This window comes from Blennius ocellaris (assembly GCF_963422515.1).
Source record: "Blennius ocellaris genome assembly, chromosome: 16".
NCBI classification, from domain to species: Eukaryota; Metazoa; Chordata; class Actinopteri; order Blenniiformes; family Blenniidae; genus Blennius; species Blennius ocellaris.
The window spans coordinates 9,349,978-9,371,548 of record NC_137665.1 but is presented as its reverse complement, the minus strand read 5'-3'; the positions used below and the strand labels follow the sequence as shown (position 1 = coordinate 9,371,548).

The 21,571-nt window shown below is 41.9% G+C and overlaps 3 protein-coding genes across 4 annotated transcripts; all 3 read left to right on the top strand.

The window, feature by feature from the left end:
• The first annotated feature begins 150 nt into the window (after positions 1-150).
• On the top strand, positions 151-6,296 carry nudt9 (nudix (nucleoside diphosphate linked moiety X)-type motif 9). Its single transcript, XM_080511370.1, has 9 exons — positions 151-215; positions 1,316-1,415; positions 2,304-2,591; positions 2,805-2,894; positions 3,121-3,207; positions 3,397-3,508; positions 4,029-4,175; positions 4,293-4,377; positions 4,500-6,296. The coding sequence occupies exons 1-9, from the start codon at positions 197-199 to the stop codon at positions 4,643-4,645; spliced, it is 1,074 nt and encodes a 357-aa protein (XP_080367496.1). The 5' UTR covers positions 151-196; the 3' UTR covers positions 4,646-6,296.
• Positions 6,297-7,239: 943 nt separating this feature from the next.
• LOC308141856 (uncharacterized protein) lies at positions 7,240-12,914 on the top strand. 2 transcript variants are annotated; one of them, XM_080512089.1, is made up of 12 exons: positions 7,240-7,450; positions 8,380-8,491; positions 8,663-8,756; positions 8,930-8,984; positions 9,157-9,297; positions 9,551-9,711; positions 10,144-10,242; positions 10,369-10,514; positions 10,838-11,009; positions 11,089-11,201; positions 11,511-11,595; positions 11,683-12,914. In XM_080512089.1, the coding sequence occupies exons 1-12, from the start codon at positions 7,333-7,335 to the stop codon at positions 11,740-11,742; spliced, it is 1,356 nt and encodes a 451-aa protein (XP_080368215.1). In that variant the 5' UTR covers positions 7,240-7,332; the 3' UTR covers positions 11,743-12,914. The 2 variants fall into 2 exon arrangements, with proteins under 2 accessions (XP_080368215.1, XP_080368214.1); XM_080512088.1 differs by having other exon boundaries at positions 10,838-11,201.
• Positions 12,915-14,769: 1,855 nt separating this feature from the next.
• rabep2 (rabaptin, RAB GTPase binding effector protein 2) lies at positions 14,770-21,391 on the top strand. The gene is made up of 11 exons (XM_080510930.1): positions 14,770-14,911; positions 16,454-16,609; positions 17,172-17,254; positions 17,346-17,729; positions 17,816-17,911; positions 17,993-18,091; positions 18,508-18,621; positions 18,820-18,898; positions 19,078-19,265; positions 19,400-19,516; positions 20,536-21,391. Exons 1-11 carry the CDS (start codon positions 14,884-14,886, stop codon positions 20,638-20,640), a joined length of 1,449 nt encoding a protein of 482 aa, XP_080367056.1. The 5' UTR covers positions 14,770-14,883; the 3' UTR covers positions 20,641-21,391.
• Positions 21,392-21,571: the final 180 nt, after the last annotated feature.

Below are 21,571 nucleotides of genomic sequence, written 5' to 3'. Positions count from 1 at the left end.
TCCCGACTCTTTTCACCGAGGTGCCGCCGCTGCTTACCGGGGGCTCTTTCACGGCTGTGCGAAGGCTTTTTGTTTTGTTTTGTTTTTTTACACCGAAACGATGGTGAAGCGACTCGGTCGGGCCGCTCCGTGCGAGCAGAGAGTGTAAATGGATTTGATGCGGGAGCGCGGATTTGGTCTCCGAGCCCGAGCGTAAATGCGCGTGCCAAACTACGGTAATAATGGTGCGTTAGATATGTCGACAAGGATGACTTGTTTGGGCGGAGTCGCGTTAGTTGGCTGCGGCTCAAATCAGAGGCACCGCCTATTTAGTTCGTTTCATACCGCAAAATGACCACAACGACTTACTGATATATTAGTAATAATAATAATAAAAAAAACACTTTCACATTCAGCCCGTTTAATCTACATATTTACGCAAATAAAGTTTATTCAGTACTTCTCAATCTCTGCAGAACCGAATGACTGCAGAAAATAGACCAAACTTCTCCTTTTGTAATTCTTATTTATATCAAATATATGTTTATATTTTTACTAATAGTTGAGTTTACAACGAGAACAAAACATTAACGCTTGCATGTTCAAGTAAAAAAAAAAAAAAGATGGTTAGGGTTCGGGTTATAATCATATTCATCAATATTTAAATTTAAAAATATTATTTAATTTAAATAATATGACTTTTTGGGACTTCTCATTTGCTGTCTATTATGTACTATTATTCTTGAGTTGAACATGTTCTACTGTGAAGCTCTTTTACATTATACTTCAATCTCTGCAGATACCGCTCAGATTTATTTGTAGAATATGATACATCCAGATCTCTGAGGTCCTCGGGAAGAGGTTTACTATGAGTTTCCCAGAGCAAAGCAAACAAGGTGAAGCAGCTTTCTGTTCCTAAACGTCTCACCTGTGGAAAAAACTCCTGAGGATTGTTGACACACTCATTAAAAAAAAAAAAAAAATCAGGTCAGAAAACTTTAACATTAACAAATAGCTTTTACTTAATTTATTGCCCTTGTATTGATAACGTTTTTACTTTATTTATTCTTTTTTATGCTTTGTACCTGAATGGTGTTATGGAAATAAATTGGTTTTGCCTTTGTTATAATCTCATGAAAATGCGTTGGTCAAACAAAATAATACATTAAAATCCTATTATTCAACAGTTTACGTCGTTGACTCTGGTAACCACGGAAACGAGTGCGCCTGCTTTAGCCGCGCCCCTTAAGTGACGTCACCGCGTCAAGGCGGTGCACTTCCTGGATACTGGGCGCTGCGTGTTGTGGCTCTTGTGACTTGATTGATTTGTTTCAAGGAATGCTGCATTTACTTCCCCGACGACACTGGATCGGGCCCATTCGTTTAGCGTTAACTCTCCTCGGACTCCCGCACGCCGTCCTCACCTCGGGAATCAGGTACGGACGTCAGTTTTACAGAATAAACTGAACCTGTACACGTTACGCTTGACATTTCGAGACGGTATCGATTATGAACTAGTAGTGTAATCGATGACAGACAGGTTTGGTTGTGTGCAACAAACCATAAGTGCCGATATTGCAAAAATGATGAACCAGCGAAAGTGCAAAATCGAAAGTTCAGTTATTTCACAAGCGTCTATTCGTTGATTGACATTTCATGTGCAGAATCAGCTGTCTGCCTTGACAAACTGTTATCGAACACTGCGGAACAGTTTTATGATGAACTGTCGGAGGGCAGAGTCCCACTGTAAGCTTATCATGCAGTGTTAAGTCCACTGGGAACCTTACATATGTTTTAATAATCTGATTTTTGACAGAAAAGGACAGAAAGTTCCTTCACAAGAGATATGACAACAGCTGTATATATACATTTATACAGTTTTGTTCATTCTATGTTGCGTTAAAGGTATTTGTATTGATTTTTTTTCTCCTCAGAAACAGAAACCTTGAAATATTTCTGTGGAATGTTTGATGATGAGCAATTTCCACTGTTGTCTTCAAATTTCAATGGTCGCTTATTTTTCCTCGGTAGAATATTGACAGTCAGCAATGGCTATAAATATGTGTATCGTCTCTTATCCTGGAGATCTTTATTGATTGCATTGTTGATTAATTGTTTGGCTACCTCTTTATTTCAAACCCTTTCGGATTATGACTCTCTTGCTCTCACCGAACCTGGGAGGAATAATCTTTTCTTCAAAAATTGAGCAAAGTAGCATCGCCTTGTGAGATGCATGTGTGGTGTCACTGGGGGCCACAATCCTGTGAAAGAGAGAACATGCTATGCTTATTGGATTTTCATGTCTCATATTTCTTCCTCTGCAGGCCCGCTCTCTGCTGCACATCCTACTGTCCTCTGAAAACTAGTAAAACTTTCACACCCATCAGCACCAGCTGCCATAACCTTTACATGACCAGTGTCAAGACAATGCCACCCTCAGCAGCATCGTTTGCAAAGTCCAGATCTCCACTGTATCCAGGGTCCAAAATCAAGCGCTTCACTGTGCCTGACGACAAGGTGGACTGGAGTAAGAACTGGCCACAGTATAGTCCGGTCGGCCACACCGACGCTGGAGTTTTAAAGAAGCCAGCATGGGCCGATCCTGAAATTGGGTAAGCGAAATTCACTTCAAAGTGAACCAGTAATATTTTTACTGAATTGAGGACTGTATGCAAAATATAGATTCTAATTATTATTATTATTATTATTATTATTTTTTTTTTACTTTGAAGACTCTTTTGTACTCCTTTTTAATTTTTTTTCTCGTCAAAGATCATACTGGAAACTATTCATCCTGGTTTTTAAAACTTTTGGTCATTTTGCAGAGCTTTCTCGCCTCAGTTCAACACTGTGGATGGAGGAGTGGACAGGACAAGCTTTCAGGGGAAATACAAAGTGGAATCTGGAAATCCAATGCAAGTAGTGGTAGTAAACCTTTAATATTAAGATGATGGAGTACTATAAATGCTTCTTCTATTATGAAGGCACATCATTATAACGAAGAGACTTTTTTTCCTTTTTTTTTTTAACTTAAGACTTTTGTGTTTGTAACAATATTTGTACAGTGCATTTTGCCTGTCAAATCTGTCCATACTAACCATACAAATGAATAGTTATTTGCCTCCATTGTTTTCTCCTCAGAAATCCTTGTGGGCGCACAGGGTTGACTGGCAGAGGGTTGCTCGGACGTTGGGGACCCAATCATGCCGCTGATCCCATCGTCACAAGGTCATTTTTTGGGGGGGGGGGTTATTTTAACCATCTGAATTGTTCAAAGAAGAAATACTCAACTGATAACAAATTAGTATCACTTAAACAGTTTTGTGTCACGTTTCGCTGCCAAGGCGAAGGGAATTTAAAACAATTTGCACTTCACACTAATGACAGATGGCCTCATCTGTTTCACTCTGTTGACAGATGGAAAGTTGATGCCAAAGGAGCGAAGATACTTCACTCGGTCTCTAAACGACCAATACTGCAGTTTGTGTCCATTAAGAGGAAAGACTGTGGCGAGTGGGCCATCCCTGGGGTTAGTAGGTTTTTCATCTCTTTTTTTTCTTTATCATTGTTGTTTTGCTCTTTTATGGTCGTAAAATAGTTCATCCAACTGGGTTATTTTGTTAAGATATTGCTCATCACATGTTTCTTACCTAATAATAATAATAATGCTCTAAAACCGGGGTTAATCAAGGGACAACATGCAGCCAAACTGAGTAGGATGAGTCAGTAAACTTGTACCATAAAAACCTTTATTTACACTGTTTTTAGACAGCTCATATTATTTCCCTTTGTTTCAGTCTTCAATGTATAATTATCTAACAGATCACATTTCAATAGATATAATTTTAAGAAACATTATAACAAGTTCAACAAGTACAGTTTCAACATTATGCCATTTTTTTTTTTTTTTCTTTTTACATTTTGTACCCGGAAGCTTCTATCAAGTTTAAGTAGAAGTTATTCATGCAGGAGAGTCGTCTGTACATGTTGGATGACACAGACTGTTGACTTGCTTGTTAATTTGTGTGACCATTATTATTGTTGCTTAGGGGATGGTCGATCCAGGGGAGCAGGTTTCTCTCACGCTGCAGCGGGAGTTCTCCGAAGAAGCCCTGAACTCGCTTTCACTCCCGCCACCGGAGAAAGCAAAGATCCACGATCGCATCACCAAACTTTTCAAGACTCCAGGGTTTGAAGTTAGTAATTGACATCGGTTCACTAATTGATGTCGAGCAAGCGTCTGTAATCCATAAACAGTCCTATAATCTACTAGGTTTTCCCCTCGTGTTGACCTTTTGACCCTTCATTTGTAGGTCTACAAAGGTTATGTTGATGATCCAAGAAATACTGACAATGCTTGGATGGAAACAGTTGCTGTCAACTTTCATGATGAGTCAGGTATCATCAGGAAAATCACGAAAAGTCTAAACAGATCTTTCTTTAAATATATTTTGCATTGTTTTGGTTTTTTTTAAAGTCCATATTACAAATATTTAAAACCTCATTTGTTTTCTATGCAGGCAACAGTGTGAGTGAACTGCCGCTGCAGGCCGGCGATGACGCGGGACAAGTCAAATGGGTTGACGTCGACTCGTCTTTCGCCCTCTATGCAAGTCACTCCCATTTCCTGGAGCTGGTTTCCAAAGAAAGGAAAGCTCACTGGTAGCCAAAGACAAAAGACTACTGAGATATAATGATGAAGGAATAATGAAGAGCCTTGCAGTGTTTGCCCGTTTTTAGCAGCATGACGCCTTTCGCCTTGAATCTTCCCTCATAAACATATACACATCTTATCAGTATGACATCCATATACTATAAAGCATAATCCAACATTGCTATTATAAAGTTAAAAATTAATGATGAATAAGTCAACATGAAGGTTGAAAATTAGGCTCTTTTAAATGCGGGGCTGATGGTGGACCTGTTGATTTAAAAAAAAAAAAAAAAAAAAAAAAAAAAAAAAAAAAAAAAAAGCTTATAAAAGAAGAATGATTTATTTTGCACTAATGAGCTTTTAACTCAAGAGGCAGTCTGGAAAGACAAGTGTAATCGTGTTATTTCTATTACCACATATTATGCTAATATATTCATTGTTTAGAAGGATCACATTAACCGAATCTGATCACGCAAGTCGAAACACAATGAGCTGCTGAACATAACACACGCTGCACTCATTTAAGTGTGATGAGGAGAGAACTCGGAATTTCTTTTCGAAAAGTAGAATTTGACTTTGATCTTTATGTGGGAAAAGATAATGAAGGTGCGCGGGGAGCGTCCAACACAACCACAGACCAGTGCTCTGAACGCGCACCGAGGGAGACCAAAGCTCTAAGACCAACACGTTTCCAACGGATAACAGACCGCGGAGGCAAAAGGCCATTTCGCACTCGACAGCCTGCCTTTCCAAATGTTCACACGAGTACGTGTCATCTCACTGATGAGAAGACTTATCAATGACAAATTTCTGCATGAAAGGCAGCCTGTTAAACAAACACCAATGCGCGGACATCTCTGTTTTCCAAAGGTCAACAACAACAACAAACAGCCAATTGCAAAATGTTTCAGCACTGAATAATCCCTGCATGAGATCTGTTCACAATAAAATATCGTCCAGCTGATTTTATTTGTGTTCATACTATTTCGGTTGCAGCGAAGCTTTTCACAACATGCATAGGATATTTTGTGTGAAACATAGAAGCAGATTCTTGTAATTTGTTTATGATGAAGTATCTGTGACTGATTGAAAAAAAACCCAACAAAACAACTTATAGCGCTATGCACAAATTGTGTCAAACATTTGGCCTGCAGGTCAGAAGCGCCACACAAGGGGGTCCGAGCTGGCTTGTTGAATACGCACGCATAGTGAAAGCATTAACAAAAAAATGTTTAATGGAGATAACTACTATATCCAATATGTCCACTGTTGCATCGTTTCAGCAGGCACAGTATAACACTGTGGCTGCACAGTGGTCTGTTGGTTGGCACTCTAACCCTAACCCACCTTTCAGTGTGCATGTTCAATTTAATTCAGATCTAATTTGTTGTATTGTGCCGTCATTTCACTGGTGCAACCCAGCAGTCATCAAACATCTCATAAACTGACTGCTTTAAAATGTGATCCGAGCAGCACTTGTGTGAGTAGTTCTCCTGCTCAAACCACACCAATAACCAATAAGTGCAGTATTTGACACAATCTCGTCTGGCTCATGCTCTTGTAGATTCCCAGTACAAGCAGGCACCTTTCCAGTACCACTGATGCATTTGCAAAAGGAGCACTAATAGCATTTAATGTTGTGGTGAGGGGAAGCATTTGTCCAAATGCACCGTTGAAGCTTCCAGTAACAGAATATCCTGTACATGAAGCTTCAATATTCAGTTCAGTATTTCACATTTTCTGCATATTGTTTTTTTTTATATTTGTGGTTACACAAAAATAAATAAATGGTAGTACTGCTGACAAGCTCCAGAAGTAAAGCTTCAAAACAAATCAAAGCTTTCAATCAATCATGAATGATTGATTGAAAGCTCCAATGTGAAGATGAAGTCATTTGAGTTGAATATAAAATCGATGTGAAACTCCTTATGGTGATTTGTGTACTTTTCCCATACCAGTTGCACCATCATACCATGCGCAATTATTATAGCGTCTCAGCCTAGATGTTTGCACACTCAATTGCTTAATAAATTTGTAAAAAGTAGTTATTTGTTCATCGTTTGAGAGCCCTATATTATTTCCTCCGTACATTTTCTTGTATAGGTCCATTTGCAAAAATTGCAAGTACGTTGAATTGAGGCCTTTAAACTATGAACTGTGTGCATAGCGTCTGCTCATTTTGCCAGTGCAATACAGACTGTGACCTTTATATTGCAGGCCATTGTATCTCGGATACTGTTGTTGCTAATCATTTACTGAATTGAGTGCTACGGAGCTCCAGACGTGAAATAAAACTTTAAATTGTTGCCACAAATTAAAATTGCCTCCAATTAGTCTATACATTTTTGGGCATGAAATACTAATTTGAGGCTACTTTATTATTATTATTATTATTATTATTTGACATAACAGAATTATATCTTTGTACTTGGAGTGTTTTTATCATTCATCAACCACTGTGCACAGCGGTTTCAAAATCGCATTGATGAACTTCATTACCCAGAAGCCTTTGCTGTCAAATCCGCCCAGCTGAAGACGTGGCCGTGCGACGTGTGGACGCTTGCGTTGTTTCAGAGGACCGGGCGCGATTCAAACGAGGCGAGCCGGGGCTTTGTGCTGGGCTGGTTCACAAAAAGTGCTCCGCTTTGGATACTTCCAACACATCGACCTGAAACTTTGATCCCACCACTGTGCAAACAATGTCCGGGAAAACTAAGAGCCGGAGTGCGGCCAACTCTGAGACGATAAGCGGCGGCGTGTCCTGCGACGAGCGCATCCTGCGGGATTGTCATCAGCTGTACACGGATCCCACCAGCGGTGAGGAGGCTTCGCAACTCGCCGGCATGCGTCGAAATCACTTCCAATCTCCACTCCCGGGTTCGCTAACGTGGGATTACGAGCTGTTTTGTTGTCTCGCCGAGCAACCGCCGGCTGATGCTAACCGTTAGCCGAGTTAGCTGGTCAGTGTGGTTTGGCTGACGTTGCGCTAGTTGGCATTAATACGTTAAGACCAAATAAAACATCCGCCCAGACTGGTAATGTTGAGTCACTTGGTTTTGAGGATGCAGCCCTCGACTACCACAGCCTCTCCTGGAGGAAAATTTTTTTTTTTTTTCAAATGAAACCTGTAGTTTAACAGTTTAAATGCCAACAGTCCAACAGGTGACAAAGATAAAGAAACAGATTCATCATACAGTGAAAACTGTCTTTATTTAAATAATAAACTTTTTACTCTATACAGCTACCAGTGTTTTTGCTTTAACAAACCATTTTTTTGCACATTTAAATTTGAAGTAATCAGCATTTGTTCAATTGTTTCCTTTCTCTTTAGCTTTTGCACCATTAAATAGCCTGTTTTCCATTTACGTGCAGCCACATTTATAAGGAGCATGCATTTGTGAGATGAGCAGCAGAGCTGACGATTGCAGTTGCAACCTTGACAAGTTTGAGGAGTCCTTGCTTGAAGTTTTCACTTGCTGTTGCTAATAACTGAGGTAAGGAGCCTGTGGTTCCTCCAGGTGCTGATAATTCTGGGCTTCTCAGTGGAGAGAAGTAATGGAGGCAATCACAGACCTCCACAGTCAGGCTAGAGTACAGACTCTAGCCTCTAAAATCAGTGGGATATAAGAACATAATTGAGCCCAACCCTATTGAAAACTTGGGAGATCAGCCTTGTTTTCCCATGATTCATGTACCAGGTATTGTTATCAGTCATCATTAACTCCGTGTTTTGTTTTCTTCTTTAGGGTTGATCACAGTGGCTGAATCGGTTGGTGTGAAGTTGCTGCCGCCCAGAAAAAAAATCACTGTGATGCTGATGGGAAACCACTCTGCTGGAAAAAGCTCCTTCATCAACTGGTACGCTCCCGCTCACCAAAGATCAGTCTGCTACATGATTTCCCAAATTAAACTCAACCGATCAGAAAGACATCTGGTTATGTTGATTTTTTTTCTTCCCGGTTTTGGTTCGTTGCTTCATGTCCCCCGTCATGGACTGAACGTTGGCTGCCGTGCTTTTGATTTCCTCAGGTATGTGGAGGAGCACATTCAACGCACTGGAGTGGCGATCGAGACCCAGGGCTTCAGCTTTGTCACGAGTGGACGCAAGAGGGAATCTCTCACAGTGAGTGCAACAGTACATTTAGTGAAAGCCACTTTTATTTGTTTTCGCAAAGGTGTCCCGTTCTTAAATGCACATGGTCACTCGAATTAATCGATCATGACAGAGATTTATTGCGTCAACCAAAATGCAAACGGTCTCTGACGGATCTGTTTCCTATATTTTCTTTTTCAAAGGGAAATGCTACTTTTCATCTGTATCCACACTTCAAGCCTCTGCAGAGTTTTGATGGTGAGTGTTTGAGATTGAGCCACAAGTATCCACGACAAACGATAATCGCCAAATTTGCAGATTAAATAAAATGTGTGACTTATTAAAAATGCAGAAACTTAAACAGAATTAAATGACAAGTGTTTTTTTTTTTTTTTTATTCCAATTTTTTTGATCTTGACTATGTTTGTAGGTGTTTCTGAGTACGTGAGCACGGAGATCTGCACGTCGCGACAGAAACGGTTCAGCTTGGTGACGTTCGTTGATTCGCCAGGCTTGGTGGACGGTGATATGAAGTATCCATTTGACGTGGACGAGGTTCTTCTGTGGTTGGGTGAGGGGCCACGTTTTTTCCCCATTATCCTTTGTAATAAAAAAAAAATAAAAAACCAAACAGTTTCAGGATATGGGGGGGGTCACTTTTTTTTGTTAAATCGGTTAAAACTTTAAAACATTGTCTACTATATACGTTTTACTGAATCCTGGATGAAGGATTATGACTCAAGAGTAGCCATTCTAATGTGGTCTGTCATTACTATTGATTTTGTAATGGAGGACAATAATGACCAGCTCTCCCGCCCTTTCAGGTGATCTCTGTGACCTGATTCTGGTGTTTTTCGACCCCATGGGTCAGGCCCTCTGCAAGCGAACGCTCAACATCGTGGATTTCCTGAATGAGGAACATGGAGACCGGCTGCACTTCTATCTGAGCAAAGCCGACGAGGCTGGAGGAGAGTCAGACAGACAGGTGCACACAGGATTCTGAGTTTGAGATGTCTGTCCCTGGTGCAGTTTGCATTTAGATGAAAAGGCATCTGTCTTTTATCTTTTGTCTCCTGGTGGAGTTGACTTGGCGCATGTGCCAATCATACGTTATAGAAGCTGTGACAGGTTTTGAGTAACTTGCTTGATGCCCATAGTTTTAGGTTTTTTTGCACATAGGAAACCTACAGTGGAGCGTCGGGCCATAAATCTGAAGAAGACTTAAAAGTACAGAACAGCTGCTTTTTCATATCTTTGTATGTAGAGCAGCGTGGCCTTGTGAAGCGTGTCGACTTGTCTGGTTCTGCGAACTCACATTCACATTATGGGAAAAGGGGATCGATCCCAGAAAGTGGGATTAATTGCTTCCCTCCTTTTGACTTCGTTCTATTTGCCCATTTTGTGTTTGTGTTTCAAGAGAGTGATGATGCAGATTGTCCAGGAGTTGTGCAAGCGGCCAGGGCTCAACAAATGCGGCTTTGACATGCCCACCATCTACATTCCAAATCCAAACAAGGTCAGACTTGTTCTTTCATCCAGTTACTGTGTTAACGTGCCCCCCCCCCCCCCCTCTCGTAATGTAAACTTGCAGACTGCTGTACAGTCAAAAAGGAAGCTAAAATATCAGTCTTTGCATTTTCAGCCAAGCCGCTGCATCAACCAGATTGAGGAAGTTTGTCGTACCATTGAGAAAACAATCAACCAGACAGTTCAGAATACACTGAACTCTCTGGAGAAGGACTGTGAGCTTGTCAGCGAAGCCATCACAGAAACACTCCTCCGTGACAGGTAACGTATAACACTGTAAAATAAATAAATAAATAAATAAAATTCATGCAGCAGTGACGTCACATTCCGTTATTTTTGTCTGATATTGATATTCTCCTAAATTTACTGTGTGAATCTGCAGTACTTGCACAGGAGACTTGTAGTCCTAAAATCACATTCACTATATTGCTGTAGCGTTTAAAAAATAAAAAATAAAGTTGGTGCTTCACACACTTGAAGTTGAAGTGGAGCACAAGATTAAACGGAATGTAAAAAAAAAAAAAAAGGAGACTTCTAGAAGTTTGATTTCCTGCAGACTAACCCCGGGCCCTCTGGTGTTGCAGGCAGACCACCTCCGAGAACCGACGCTCCCGCTGCAAGAGCTGGCTCCTGACTCTGTTGGGCTTCAGCATCCCGCTGGCTCTGATGGTTCTGCTGGCGCTGGGCACTATGTCCCGGGAGCTGCTGCTGGAAGTCCTGGGCCCGCAGGGCTTCGAGTCGCTTTCCATCTACATGGCGAGTGCTCCTTTCTCTGTATCGCAGTCCACACGTCAACCTGCGAGGTCTAATGGAGGCTGCTGCTATGTGTTTCCAGACTCCCGTCATCAAGTTGTTCGACTCCATGACTGTGAAGCAGCTTCTGTACAGCTGTGGCGGCATGGTGCTTCTCTCCTTCCTCCTCATCATCATTTCACACTTCTTCTTCAGGTAGAAAACTTTCTTCAGTTCTTTGCTTTTGAATGGGGCATGATTTCATTATCAGATTCACAACCGCAACAACTTGGCTGCGTGTTTAAATTTCAACCTCCCAATTCACTTTGCTCTTGTCGCACCATTTTCATCCTGCTGCTGCTTTCATTTCCCCCCTGAGGAACAAAAATAATCCGTTTCGTTTCAGACAGGAAGTCTCAGATGTGTGTCCACTGTTGGCATATGGTTTCAGGTTTGCCGAGTTGTTTCTACCAACTTAGGACACACCTTTCTCTTTTTTTTTTCCCTCTTTGAACTATTTTTCAGAACTCGACCAACCATGTCCGGCAAGCAGAAAAGACAACTGCAGGAGAAGCTGGACTACATTCAGGAGGTCGTCAAGTCCAAAAAGGTAGTTTTGTGTGTGAAAATGCTTCAATGTTCCGATAATAAATTGACCGTTTTGATTCTAATGGCTCGTTTTCCCCCACCCTGTTAGAAAAAGCTCTATGAAGAATATTTACGCCAGAGTGTGAGCGACCACGACATGGACTTGTGAGGAAAAGGATGCGGACTGAAGAAATTCCCACAGTGACTGAAGACCAGCAGAAATTCTGGATTTGTAGAGATTTCCCATCAGCAGCCACTTTACAGTTTGTTATACGCACGCGACCCAGAAACACTTCCATGTACTGGTGCTCAAGAGTCCTCGAAACCCTGTTTACCTATTAGATGATGTTACCTCTGTACAAACTGTTACAGCACACTACCTGCAGATGAGAGGAGCTTTTGTTACCGATCGCTTCCTGGGAGCATTTCCAAACATGAAATCTGTGCCTCGGCTCCTCTCGACGAACTTCAGGCTGATACCACTTTTAAGATATTTAAAGTTTTCCAAACTATTTATATTTTTGTTGAACAACTTATAGCACTGGTTAGTATGAGTCACTTTGTATGAGCTCCTGTCGCCAGCATTTTCTACAGTACACGCCTCGACTGCTCGGTACAATGAAGTTCCATTTTTAAACGTTAATCCTGTTCACAGCACGAACGATCATCGTCAAGACAACTGTCCTCATAATGGCAGCTGTTGAAGGCAGAGCAATCGGAAGTGTTACTGGGGACCTATTCCATTTTTTTTGTATTTTCTTTCTACATTGTGGTTTTTGTCTTAAAACAAACCTAAATAAATAAAGGTAACGTCCAAAAATCGAATGTGATCAGACTTCTTGAGCCTCGACTTCACCTGTCTTTGTGCATTTTCAATCTTTGGATGTTTACATGTTGAAAATTTCACTCCAGCCTTTATGATCATGCCTAACTTCCATTTTGAATTAAGTGAACTTATAAAATATACACACAAAGTAATATGAAAGTGGTGGGTTTGCTTTTTTTTTTATTTGGGAAGATTTTTTAAAATCAGTCCCTACTACACCACTACAGTTCACAATATAATCCCATATAAATGTACACACAAGCTGTGACCTGCAATATGCATTGCTGCAGCATCTCCACCTCACATCTGTGATGTATCAGTTGGGACCTGATGCATAAACCTGGCCAAGTGTATGATACCAGTTTCAATGACTTGCTATGGTGAGCTCTACCGCTAAATAAGTTTGTACAAAGACATTCATTTCCCAAAGGTGCTGCTAAGTGATATCTAAGTTCATAGGACTTTATGAGTTTATGAGTCCTTAACAAGTGCACTTTGGCACTGGTATTGCAGGAAGCTGTGGGCTATTTATGTAGTTGTATCAATAAAGAAATGGATATGAATTCCCTGTGTTTGCTTCTTGTGTCACAGTTTCGCCCTTGTACATAAATAATAGTGCAGACTGGAATCTGTAGATATCAGATTTCGAGTTGTTGAGATGAGAACAGGAGACTGGTGTAAGAGAGCAGAGGACTGGAGGTCGAGTCCAATCACTTCTATGAATAGACATTTTTTTGTGAGAGTGAGTGGATATCGGCTACTCCGCACCACAAGTTCAAGAGCTGCCAAGAACAAAGTAGTTCCAGATTCTATACAGTTTTTTTGTTTTTTTTTATAACAAACCAAACACATGGAAGAATAAATCATATTTTTTGAGCAAAGGGAGCAGGTGAAAAAAGACAGAAGCTCAACAATTCGGCAACGAACCCTCACAAATATCCTTGGGTGAAACTGATGATCTTTGTCAATATAGTATTTTTCTTTCGGAAGCATAAAAGGGGACTTAACATGACGTGACATCAGAGAATGATGTGAACGAACCACTGACATGAAGATTGCATGTTCTTCGTGAGCATGCTATTGAAGTGCATATCAATCAACATACCTTTTCTTTTCTTCATATCTCTAGAAATAGAACTTTAAAAGGTTGATGTTATGACCATATACTGCACCACTTGTGATTGTTTTTCACATTGTGGCTCGTTGACCTACACCCCAGGCTGCATATGTATGCAGGATGCAGGATCTGCATGCAGGATGTGGCTGTATTAGCCTTTTAATTTTTCTTTTTTAACACGTCTGCCCTTTCGCATTGACCTTAGACAGCAAGAAGCCAGTGGGATGTCAGTATGAGCGGGTTTAGAGGCGGGGGGGAACAGGAAGAGGGTGGGCGTGTTTCCGCAGGCTGAGACCGGGGAAAGTTGTTTCCTGAAGTCAGGGTTGCCAGGTCTGCGTATTTGCCGCATAGTTGAAGCGTTAGAAATTTTGTTTTGGGGCTTGAACAGATCGATTTTTATATGCAATCGTTATGAGAAACATCTCCGAATAAAGATCATAAACTTGCTCCTTGACATGGACGTCTTAACCACTAGTGGGTGCTGTTTTTATGTAATTAAAAACACCAACAAATGCACACAGAAGAGTATGACGTGACTATGTAAGAAATAAAATGTGTCCCCACATGTGATCCAGACGATGGTGTTGTAAATGTACGCATTATTAGAGCAGCACTTTTTAAATCCCTGCGTCAACGGCTCACACTGTGTTCATTGTTCGGAATCAATCCTTCAGCTTTCTCTTGCCCTGCAGGTTCCAAGATATCAAGTGTCTTATCACGCAGTCCTGTGGTTTCCTGAGCATGTTACTGATTCACCTAACACTTCCTTCTGTGAATTTTGTGTGCCGTTCTCTCCCGGATTGGCAATCGCGCATAGATCTTTATTAGGGATTACCAAACACTATAGGATCCTAAGGATGGAACTGAGGCACTGGTTAACAAATACCTGGACGCTGTCTGTTTCCAGAGCCACCATTAGTAGGAGTCACAAGGGAGAGATAATCTGTCAAAACACATATAATTGAGAACCCAATTCAGCCGTTTCTTTAAAAAGGCTACAGGCCGAAAACTATTTTCAAACGCCCTATGGCAAAGAACATTTCAGGTTATACATTTGGAAGAACTTTCCAGTGGTTTGGAATTAATTTAAGGGGGAAAAAATGCATTAATGTCAAAACTTGGTGTGAAATTTGGGTGTAATGACCCGGTTAAGATGAGAGTTGGGGCTGTTTGGCTGGATTTTGTACCTCTGACATGGCAACCTTGCCTGAAGTTGACGCCGTGTTGATAATTTCCACACTGAAGTCCGTCTGCTCGGACAAAATGACTTCAACGCGTGTGTCTGGTGTTTGTTGAGTGTTTTCATTTTGTTTGTTTTTTTTGTTTTTTTTAACCTCCTATTGAAGTGGCGGTGAGCTGCCGGTGACATGTCCGGGGAGAAGACCGAGGAAAGAGGTGAGCTGTAGAAAAGTGCAACTTTAATCCGCTACAAGTTGCGTCGCTGACGCCCTGAATAGGAACCCGAACGAGCAGAATACGAGTTCACACATTGACCTGTTGACTTGTTGACTCGTCTTCATCGTGACCTGTTGCTGCCGCTCAGCTCTCTTGACCGTCGGCCTGGTAGCATCGCTGCGCTGTTTAACGGACGAGGGGGCTGCTAGCCGCGAGCTAACGCTTTGGCTCCGTGGTTGGTTTTAAAACTGCGAGCCGCGGACCTTGTCGAAGTGCGGAGGAAAGAACTAGGCCGGTCCGGGGAGGAGTTGTAATGTTTTAACGCTGTCATAAACGCATCATAACACAGAGATGAACCTAATGTTTTTTTGTGGATAAGTCGCTTGTAAGTGAGTTGATGACTCTCAGTATCCATGTATATAATAACGTATTTAGTGTCCAGTAGAAATAACAATTTCGCTTGATGTGAACTCACATTTTTTTGGTAATATGTAATAAAAATAGTGAGAACGTAAGTGTGTGGACATGTACTCACAAGCGATCCATAAGTACATTAGTGGCTTAAAGCGGCCTGGGTGTGTTGCAATGCAGTCAAACAGCATGGCGGGTGTGTTTGTATGTATATGTATATATATATATATATATATATACAAAGAGCTGCTGTGAAGACCGACCGTCCATCATTTGGAGGACCTCAATCAGTCCATCCTTATTTGTAATTGCACTTTTCAGACAGTGCCACTCGTACACATGTGGGTATGAGTGTCTGTGTGGAGACACAAGCACACAATTATCCACAGTAATGAAACAAATACAGTTAAACGGGAAGACGAACACACCTGAAACAGTGGGGGAAACAAATGATGCACAGGAAACAACTTTAATTGAATCTTATAACCGCTAATGAGGACATACTGGACGTCACACAGTTGCTGCGGTTTTATTGATTGCAGATTAGAACTACAGTCTCTGGTCTTTGACTTCTACGTGTCCAACATACCTCAGACTTGCCAATAACTACGCCTCATTCACAGTTATTTATATCACATTTCTTCCCCTTTCTGTTTTTCAGTTTCAACTCCAGCAGGACACCTTTATTATGTCAACATCTTTCAATGCATTTGGTTGCTTCCCCAGCTGTTTAAATATTTGCCGTTCAAATGAGTGCATAGCTCTTTGTAATGTTACTCACCTGTAATAAGACGTGTTGAGCTGAATCCTCATCATTGCAGACCTTCATCCATCCATCCATCTATCTCTTTATCCACCTCTGGGCTGCAGGCTGAACTTATAACTTAAACAAGTTTTGCCAGACGACCACAAGGCATCATCACCCACATTTATTACGTTTTAAATAAAAAAAAAGTGTGTTTTTAACATGAGAATGAACACATGAATGATGAAAATGGCATAATGGTAACTTCTCCCACAAACCTGTGCATACACTCTCTTTTAGGCACGTTGCAGCCACAGCGCATCCAAACCTCAACACGTTGCAGAAACATACAAAAACCTGTGTTTTTTCCCTCATTTCTTCCTCAGAGGCCGGCCTGCAGGCCCAGCTAGCTGATTGCCGAGCCCAGGTGGAACACTGGCAGGGCGTGGCAACGATCTGCGAGCTGAGCAAACAGGAGGAACTGGCAGAGCTGCAAAAACAATGTGATCAAGAGATTCAATCACTCCAGGAGGCTCTCAGAGGTCAGTGCTCATGTGCTTAATGTGCTTTTTCCATTACGAAGCTGGATCGTGTCTCGGGTTCTTGTGTTTACTTTCTCACCACAATCACACGTGATGGTAGTTTCCTTGGTCTTTATCGCAGAATGACGTCAGATACCGAGCGGATTGATATTTTAGGCTGGGTGGAGGCGTCTGATCGGCACCGACACTTAAAAGACTTGTGGATTTTTTACCGTCTGAAAACTTCTCAGTGTGGATGAAAAGAGACAAAAGCCAAAATGTCCAGGCGCTTTGCTTTGTGATACTCGTGTTTTAATTAGAATTGGATTTGATGTCGTTTGGAAGCTAACTAAGCTTGAGCTGGGTTCACCTGAACCACCTGTGTCGTAACAAGTGTAAACACACCCAGAATAGTTTAGTGAAATATTTAAAACGTTGGTTCACTTCAAATTTTGGGAGTACAGAGGAGACTCACGCACATGTACTTTGATTTTGATAGCGACTTCCCACAAACACTGAAGCTGAATATTCACCCAGATATATGCTGTTCTTCAATATTTCCACATTCTTGTTTTGTTGTCAGAGACGGCGGCGCAGTATGAGGCCAGAATAGCCGTCCTGCAGTCTCAGTCTCTGGAGTGGAGGAGAGCAAGTCTACAGAGCGCGGTCAGTCTGTTTGTTTTTCTAAAATGATGTCCAGGCGTTTCAGACGAGGTTTTGCCATTTGTTTTTTTTGTTTTTTTTCCCCACCTGTCAGGTCAGCGGAAAGAAAGGCAGGATGGACGCTGACGCCTCCTCCAATGAATCCCCGGCCTCCAAAGCCAACAGCCTGAGAGAAAGCGAGGCGGCGGCGGCGGCGTTGACAGAAAAAACACAGATCCCACCGGCAGAGCACGACGCGGTGGCGGAGGCAGAGGGGGCCTCGCCGCCGACGGAGGCTTACTTCTCACTGAGGAGCTGTGACTCAGCCTCGCTGTCTTCGTTCTCCTTGGACACCCCGTCGCTGCCCAGAAAACTCCACGCTCAAGAAGACACCGACTCTTTGCTCTCCACCGGAACGTTGGTGCCCGAAGCCATCTACCTGCCGCCGGCCGGACACCGGCTGGTCACGCACAACGACTGGGACGCCCTCAACGCCCAGGTTTGGTTTTGAGACTTGGCTTTGCTTTCTCTGAGCCATTTCTCATCTATCCATGTGGATTGTAAAAATGATTCTGTGATGCACAGTTGTCAGAGCTGCGCGGCGAAGCGAGTCGGCTGCAGGCGGAGAAAGAGGAGCTGGAGAAGGAGCTGGACACACAGACCAACCACACGCACAAACAGGTGTGTGTGTTTGTATGTGTGTGTGTGTGTGTGTGTCAGGCTTAAAGCCATGCTAATGTGTTTGTGTGTGTGTGTGTTCAGGTGTCGGTGCTGCAGTCCCAGGTCCAGTCCTCAGAAGCCCTCCTGCAGGATTTACAGAAATCTTTCAGCCAATCGCAGAACGCAGTCCAGAGCCGACTGGTGAGTGGGAATTTTTCATCAGATGAATAATATTCAAGTCAGATTTCCTACACATGCTAATTGGTGAGATGACCGGTGGATCTGGTCACTTGGATTTGGTCTTAGCATTATATTAAGACCGCTCCTTTACATTTTCACTGCATGAAAATACAATTCACGTCGGATCATTTCATCGACCTCGCGATGAAAGTGACGACTGTAAGAAGTGGATCTAATTTGTTGAGTTTTCTCACCGTCCTTTGCACTTAATTTGTCTTTCAATTTAAAAAAACAACAACCTGCAAAACAAATGAATTGGCATCTTTGATCATCACTGCAGTAGCGAAGCCAAACGCCTCAACCTGATTCCTGAAACATGTTCTACATCTGCCCGTAACATGTATGTTATTAACGTGCATTTGACGTTCCCTCTCCAGGCGGAGTTGTCCATGTCTCAGAGGAAGGTGTGCAGCGAGCTGTCGAGGCTGAAAGGAGAGGAGGTTGAGGAGGACGAGCCAGACGCCAACACGTCGCTATCATCACCTTTACATGTACAGTTGCTGCTTTAATGCTTCGCCTCCGTGGCGTAGAGAGGAAACGCAACAATTTTCTTTACACACACACTTTCTATTGTATCTATCTCAATTAAGCTTTGTTGAGATTCAAAAAAAAAAACCCAAAAAGAAACCCTTATGTAACTCGTGCAGGACTTTGATGCAGTCTCTCATTTTAACGATAAATCCCTGCAGGGGGCGCACTGCGAGGAGCGTCTTCGCATTGAAATCGTCAACCTGAGGGAGCAGCTGGACATGAAGACCGAGGAGAACGGTCTGTGGGGTTATTTACTACCCGGCGAATCTTCTTCACCGATGATCGTAATACTGACGTCATCTCTTTTCCTTTCCCGCCCGCTGCCCACTGGTCGCTGCTCTCGTCAGAGGTTTTAGAGGGTAAGAACAACAACTCTTTCTGTAGATGTTTTAATATTCAACATTTCAGCGTTGCAGCGCTCACGTGGAGCATTGTTTGTGTGATTGCAGTGCAGTTTTCCAGTTTGAAGACCGAGGCCGAGAGGATCCAGGCTCAGAAGGACGAGGTCCAGGATGAACTGCTGGCCTGCCGCACGGAGCTGGAAGGCCTGCGGGTGGCGCTCTCACACGTTCAGGGCACCAACAAATCCCTCAGCAGTGATAAGGTATACCCTTTCTGCTTCCAGTACGTGTTTGATCGTTTGATAGTATAAAAGTGAGGATCACTGGGATTAAAGTTTCGTGTGTGTGTCTGTGTGTGTGTGTGTGTGTGTGTGTGTGTGATCTCTGTGGCTGTCAGGCTGCGCTGCACCAGCAGTGTCTGGAGCTGCGGAGTCAATTGATCAGCCTGCGCTCTCAGGTGGACACCAGCCAGACTGTACAGATGGACTTCGTCCAGCTCTCACAGTCACTCCAGGTAGGCAACAGCAGAAACTTTACGATGCCGTGTTCTTATGTCATGATGTGTTCAAAAAGAATTTACTCGATCTAATCCAATCAGAGCTCGGACAACACGTGCAGCTTTAACTTAAAAAACAAAAAAACAAAAAAAAAAACACATGCAGGCCGGCCATAGCAACCGGCAACTGGTGGGAATCTGCAGAGCCTGTTAAAGCAGCGACACGCTACTCAGACGAAACTCGCTGCAGCTGCTAACAGCCAATAGAAAAACAGCTGAAGATAGAGGAGAAATTTCCAAAAGGGCCACTTGAAATATGAGCGCTACTATTGAAGCCTGAGACATAAGACAATTGACTTGATTTTTGCTCAATATGAATTATCTGTTGATTTAAAAAAAAAAAAAAAAAGCATTTTTTATGAGCTCCTGTTGCTCTGCATTACTTTCTCTTTCTTTTTTCCAGTCTTTGCCTGTAGATCATCATCATTCTTTCAACAGTTTGAGTTCAGTAAATTAATAAATTAAAACAATATTATGTAATTGACCATCTTTTTTCATTGTGTAACACTCATTTCTGTGAGATAACACTTCTTAGCTCTGCCAGCCAAGATACCACGTCCAACCAAGAATGTAATAATAGCCTATAATGTGGAAAATTTGCCACATTTGCCAATAATGGCAGTAATTGTCATTTGATCCAGGATTTCAGAGTGACACCCAGAGGGCCGGTCAAGCAGAGCTTAAGGGCCTTATAACGCTCAGGTCTGACGTACACAATACCGTTGTTATTTTTGCATATTGCATATATTGGTTATTAAAATAATTACAATTTTCTTAAAAAATGTACGGTAATTATTGAATTATTGCTTTTCAAATTGAGGGTTTTTTTTGCAGATTTTTAACATTTATTGCAAACATAATTAAATTCAAACGTGGAAAACTGTTGTAGAAATTGATCAAAACGGTAGAAACTCCCACTGAGATCCCCGAAGCTGAACGTCAAGCGACACATTACTCTTCACCTGCTTCTCCCCCAGGTGAAGCTGGAGGTGATTCGACAGGCGGAGACTCTGGAACAAGTGAGGAAAATCCTAGAAGATAAAATCAGTGAAGGTGGCTCTCTGCCTGCGGACGTTTCATGAGTTTTTGAGAAATGGGACCCAAAGAAGACGGACCAAGACTAAACATCTCAAGAGTGACTGAAAGGAGTCAACCAATGAGAAACACGGTTGCTGTGGCGACCACCAGTGACCACTGGAGCGACCGCGGCTGGTGCTGTTAGCTCTTTTTTTTAATTATTATTATGGAAGTACTCCTGGAAAACATATTTTGTTTACTGCTAAATGAACCGGTAAGGGTTTGTCGGTGACCAAAGCTGTGACGAAGAGTCAATGAAGTTTTATTAACTTCACGTGTAGAAACGCATTTATTCACCTGTTAATAGAAAATATAAAACACATCTTGTTTACATAACTGACAGCTCCAGCCACACACTGACGGTCTCACACTGTGTGAAGAAGATCCTGATGAAGCACCAAAAAAAAAAAAACAACACAATAATGAAGTGATGCAAACTACAGACTTTCCTAAAGCTACCACATTAAAATAAGTTATTTTTTAATCATAGATATATAACTTGTTTTTTTTTTACCTGACGTTAACATTCCAGCATGATCTTCAGACTCAGGCAACTTTATTACCAAGAATGAAGAAAAAATGAAATGCAAGAGTAAGATATAATTGTCGCTTTATATTAATGCACATTGAAAACGACTTACAAGTGATATGACACTGCCACGTTTGTATGTTGTGTGTTTAAAGTTTAATGTACACGTATGACCGTTCTTTCTGTGAAGATGGTTTCATGTGACGTAGATAAGATTCATACTGCTATCTACAATAAAAAAAAAAAAACTCTATTGAAGCTATGAAATAAATCAATGTATCCATTTATCTTCTGTACTAGGTCCCGGGGGCTAAAAGTGTTTGCAGCTGAATTTTGAGTCGACACTTATCGTCGAATGCGAGCTTCAGAACTCTCGTTAGAAGAGCCGCGATCGTACAGGAAGAACA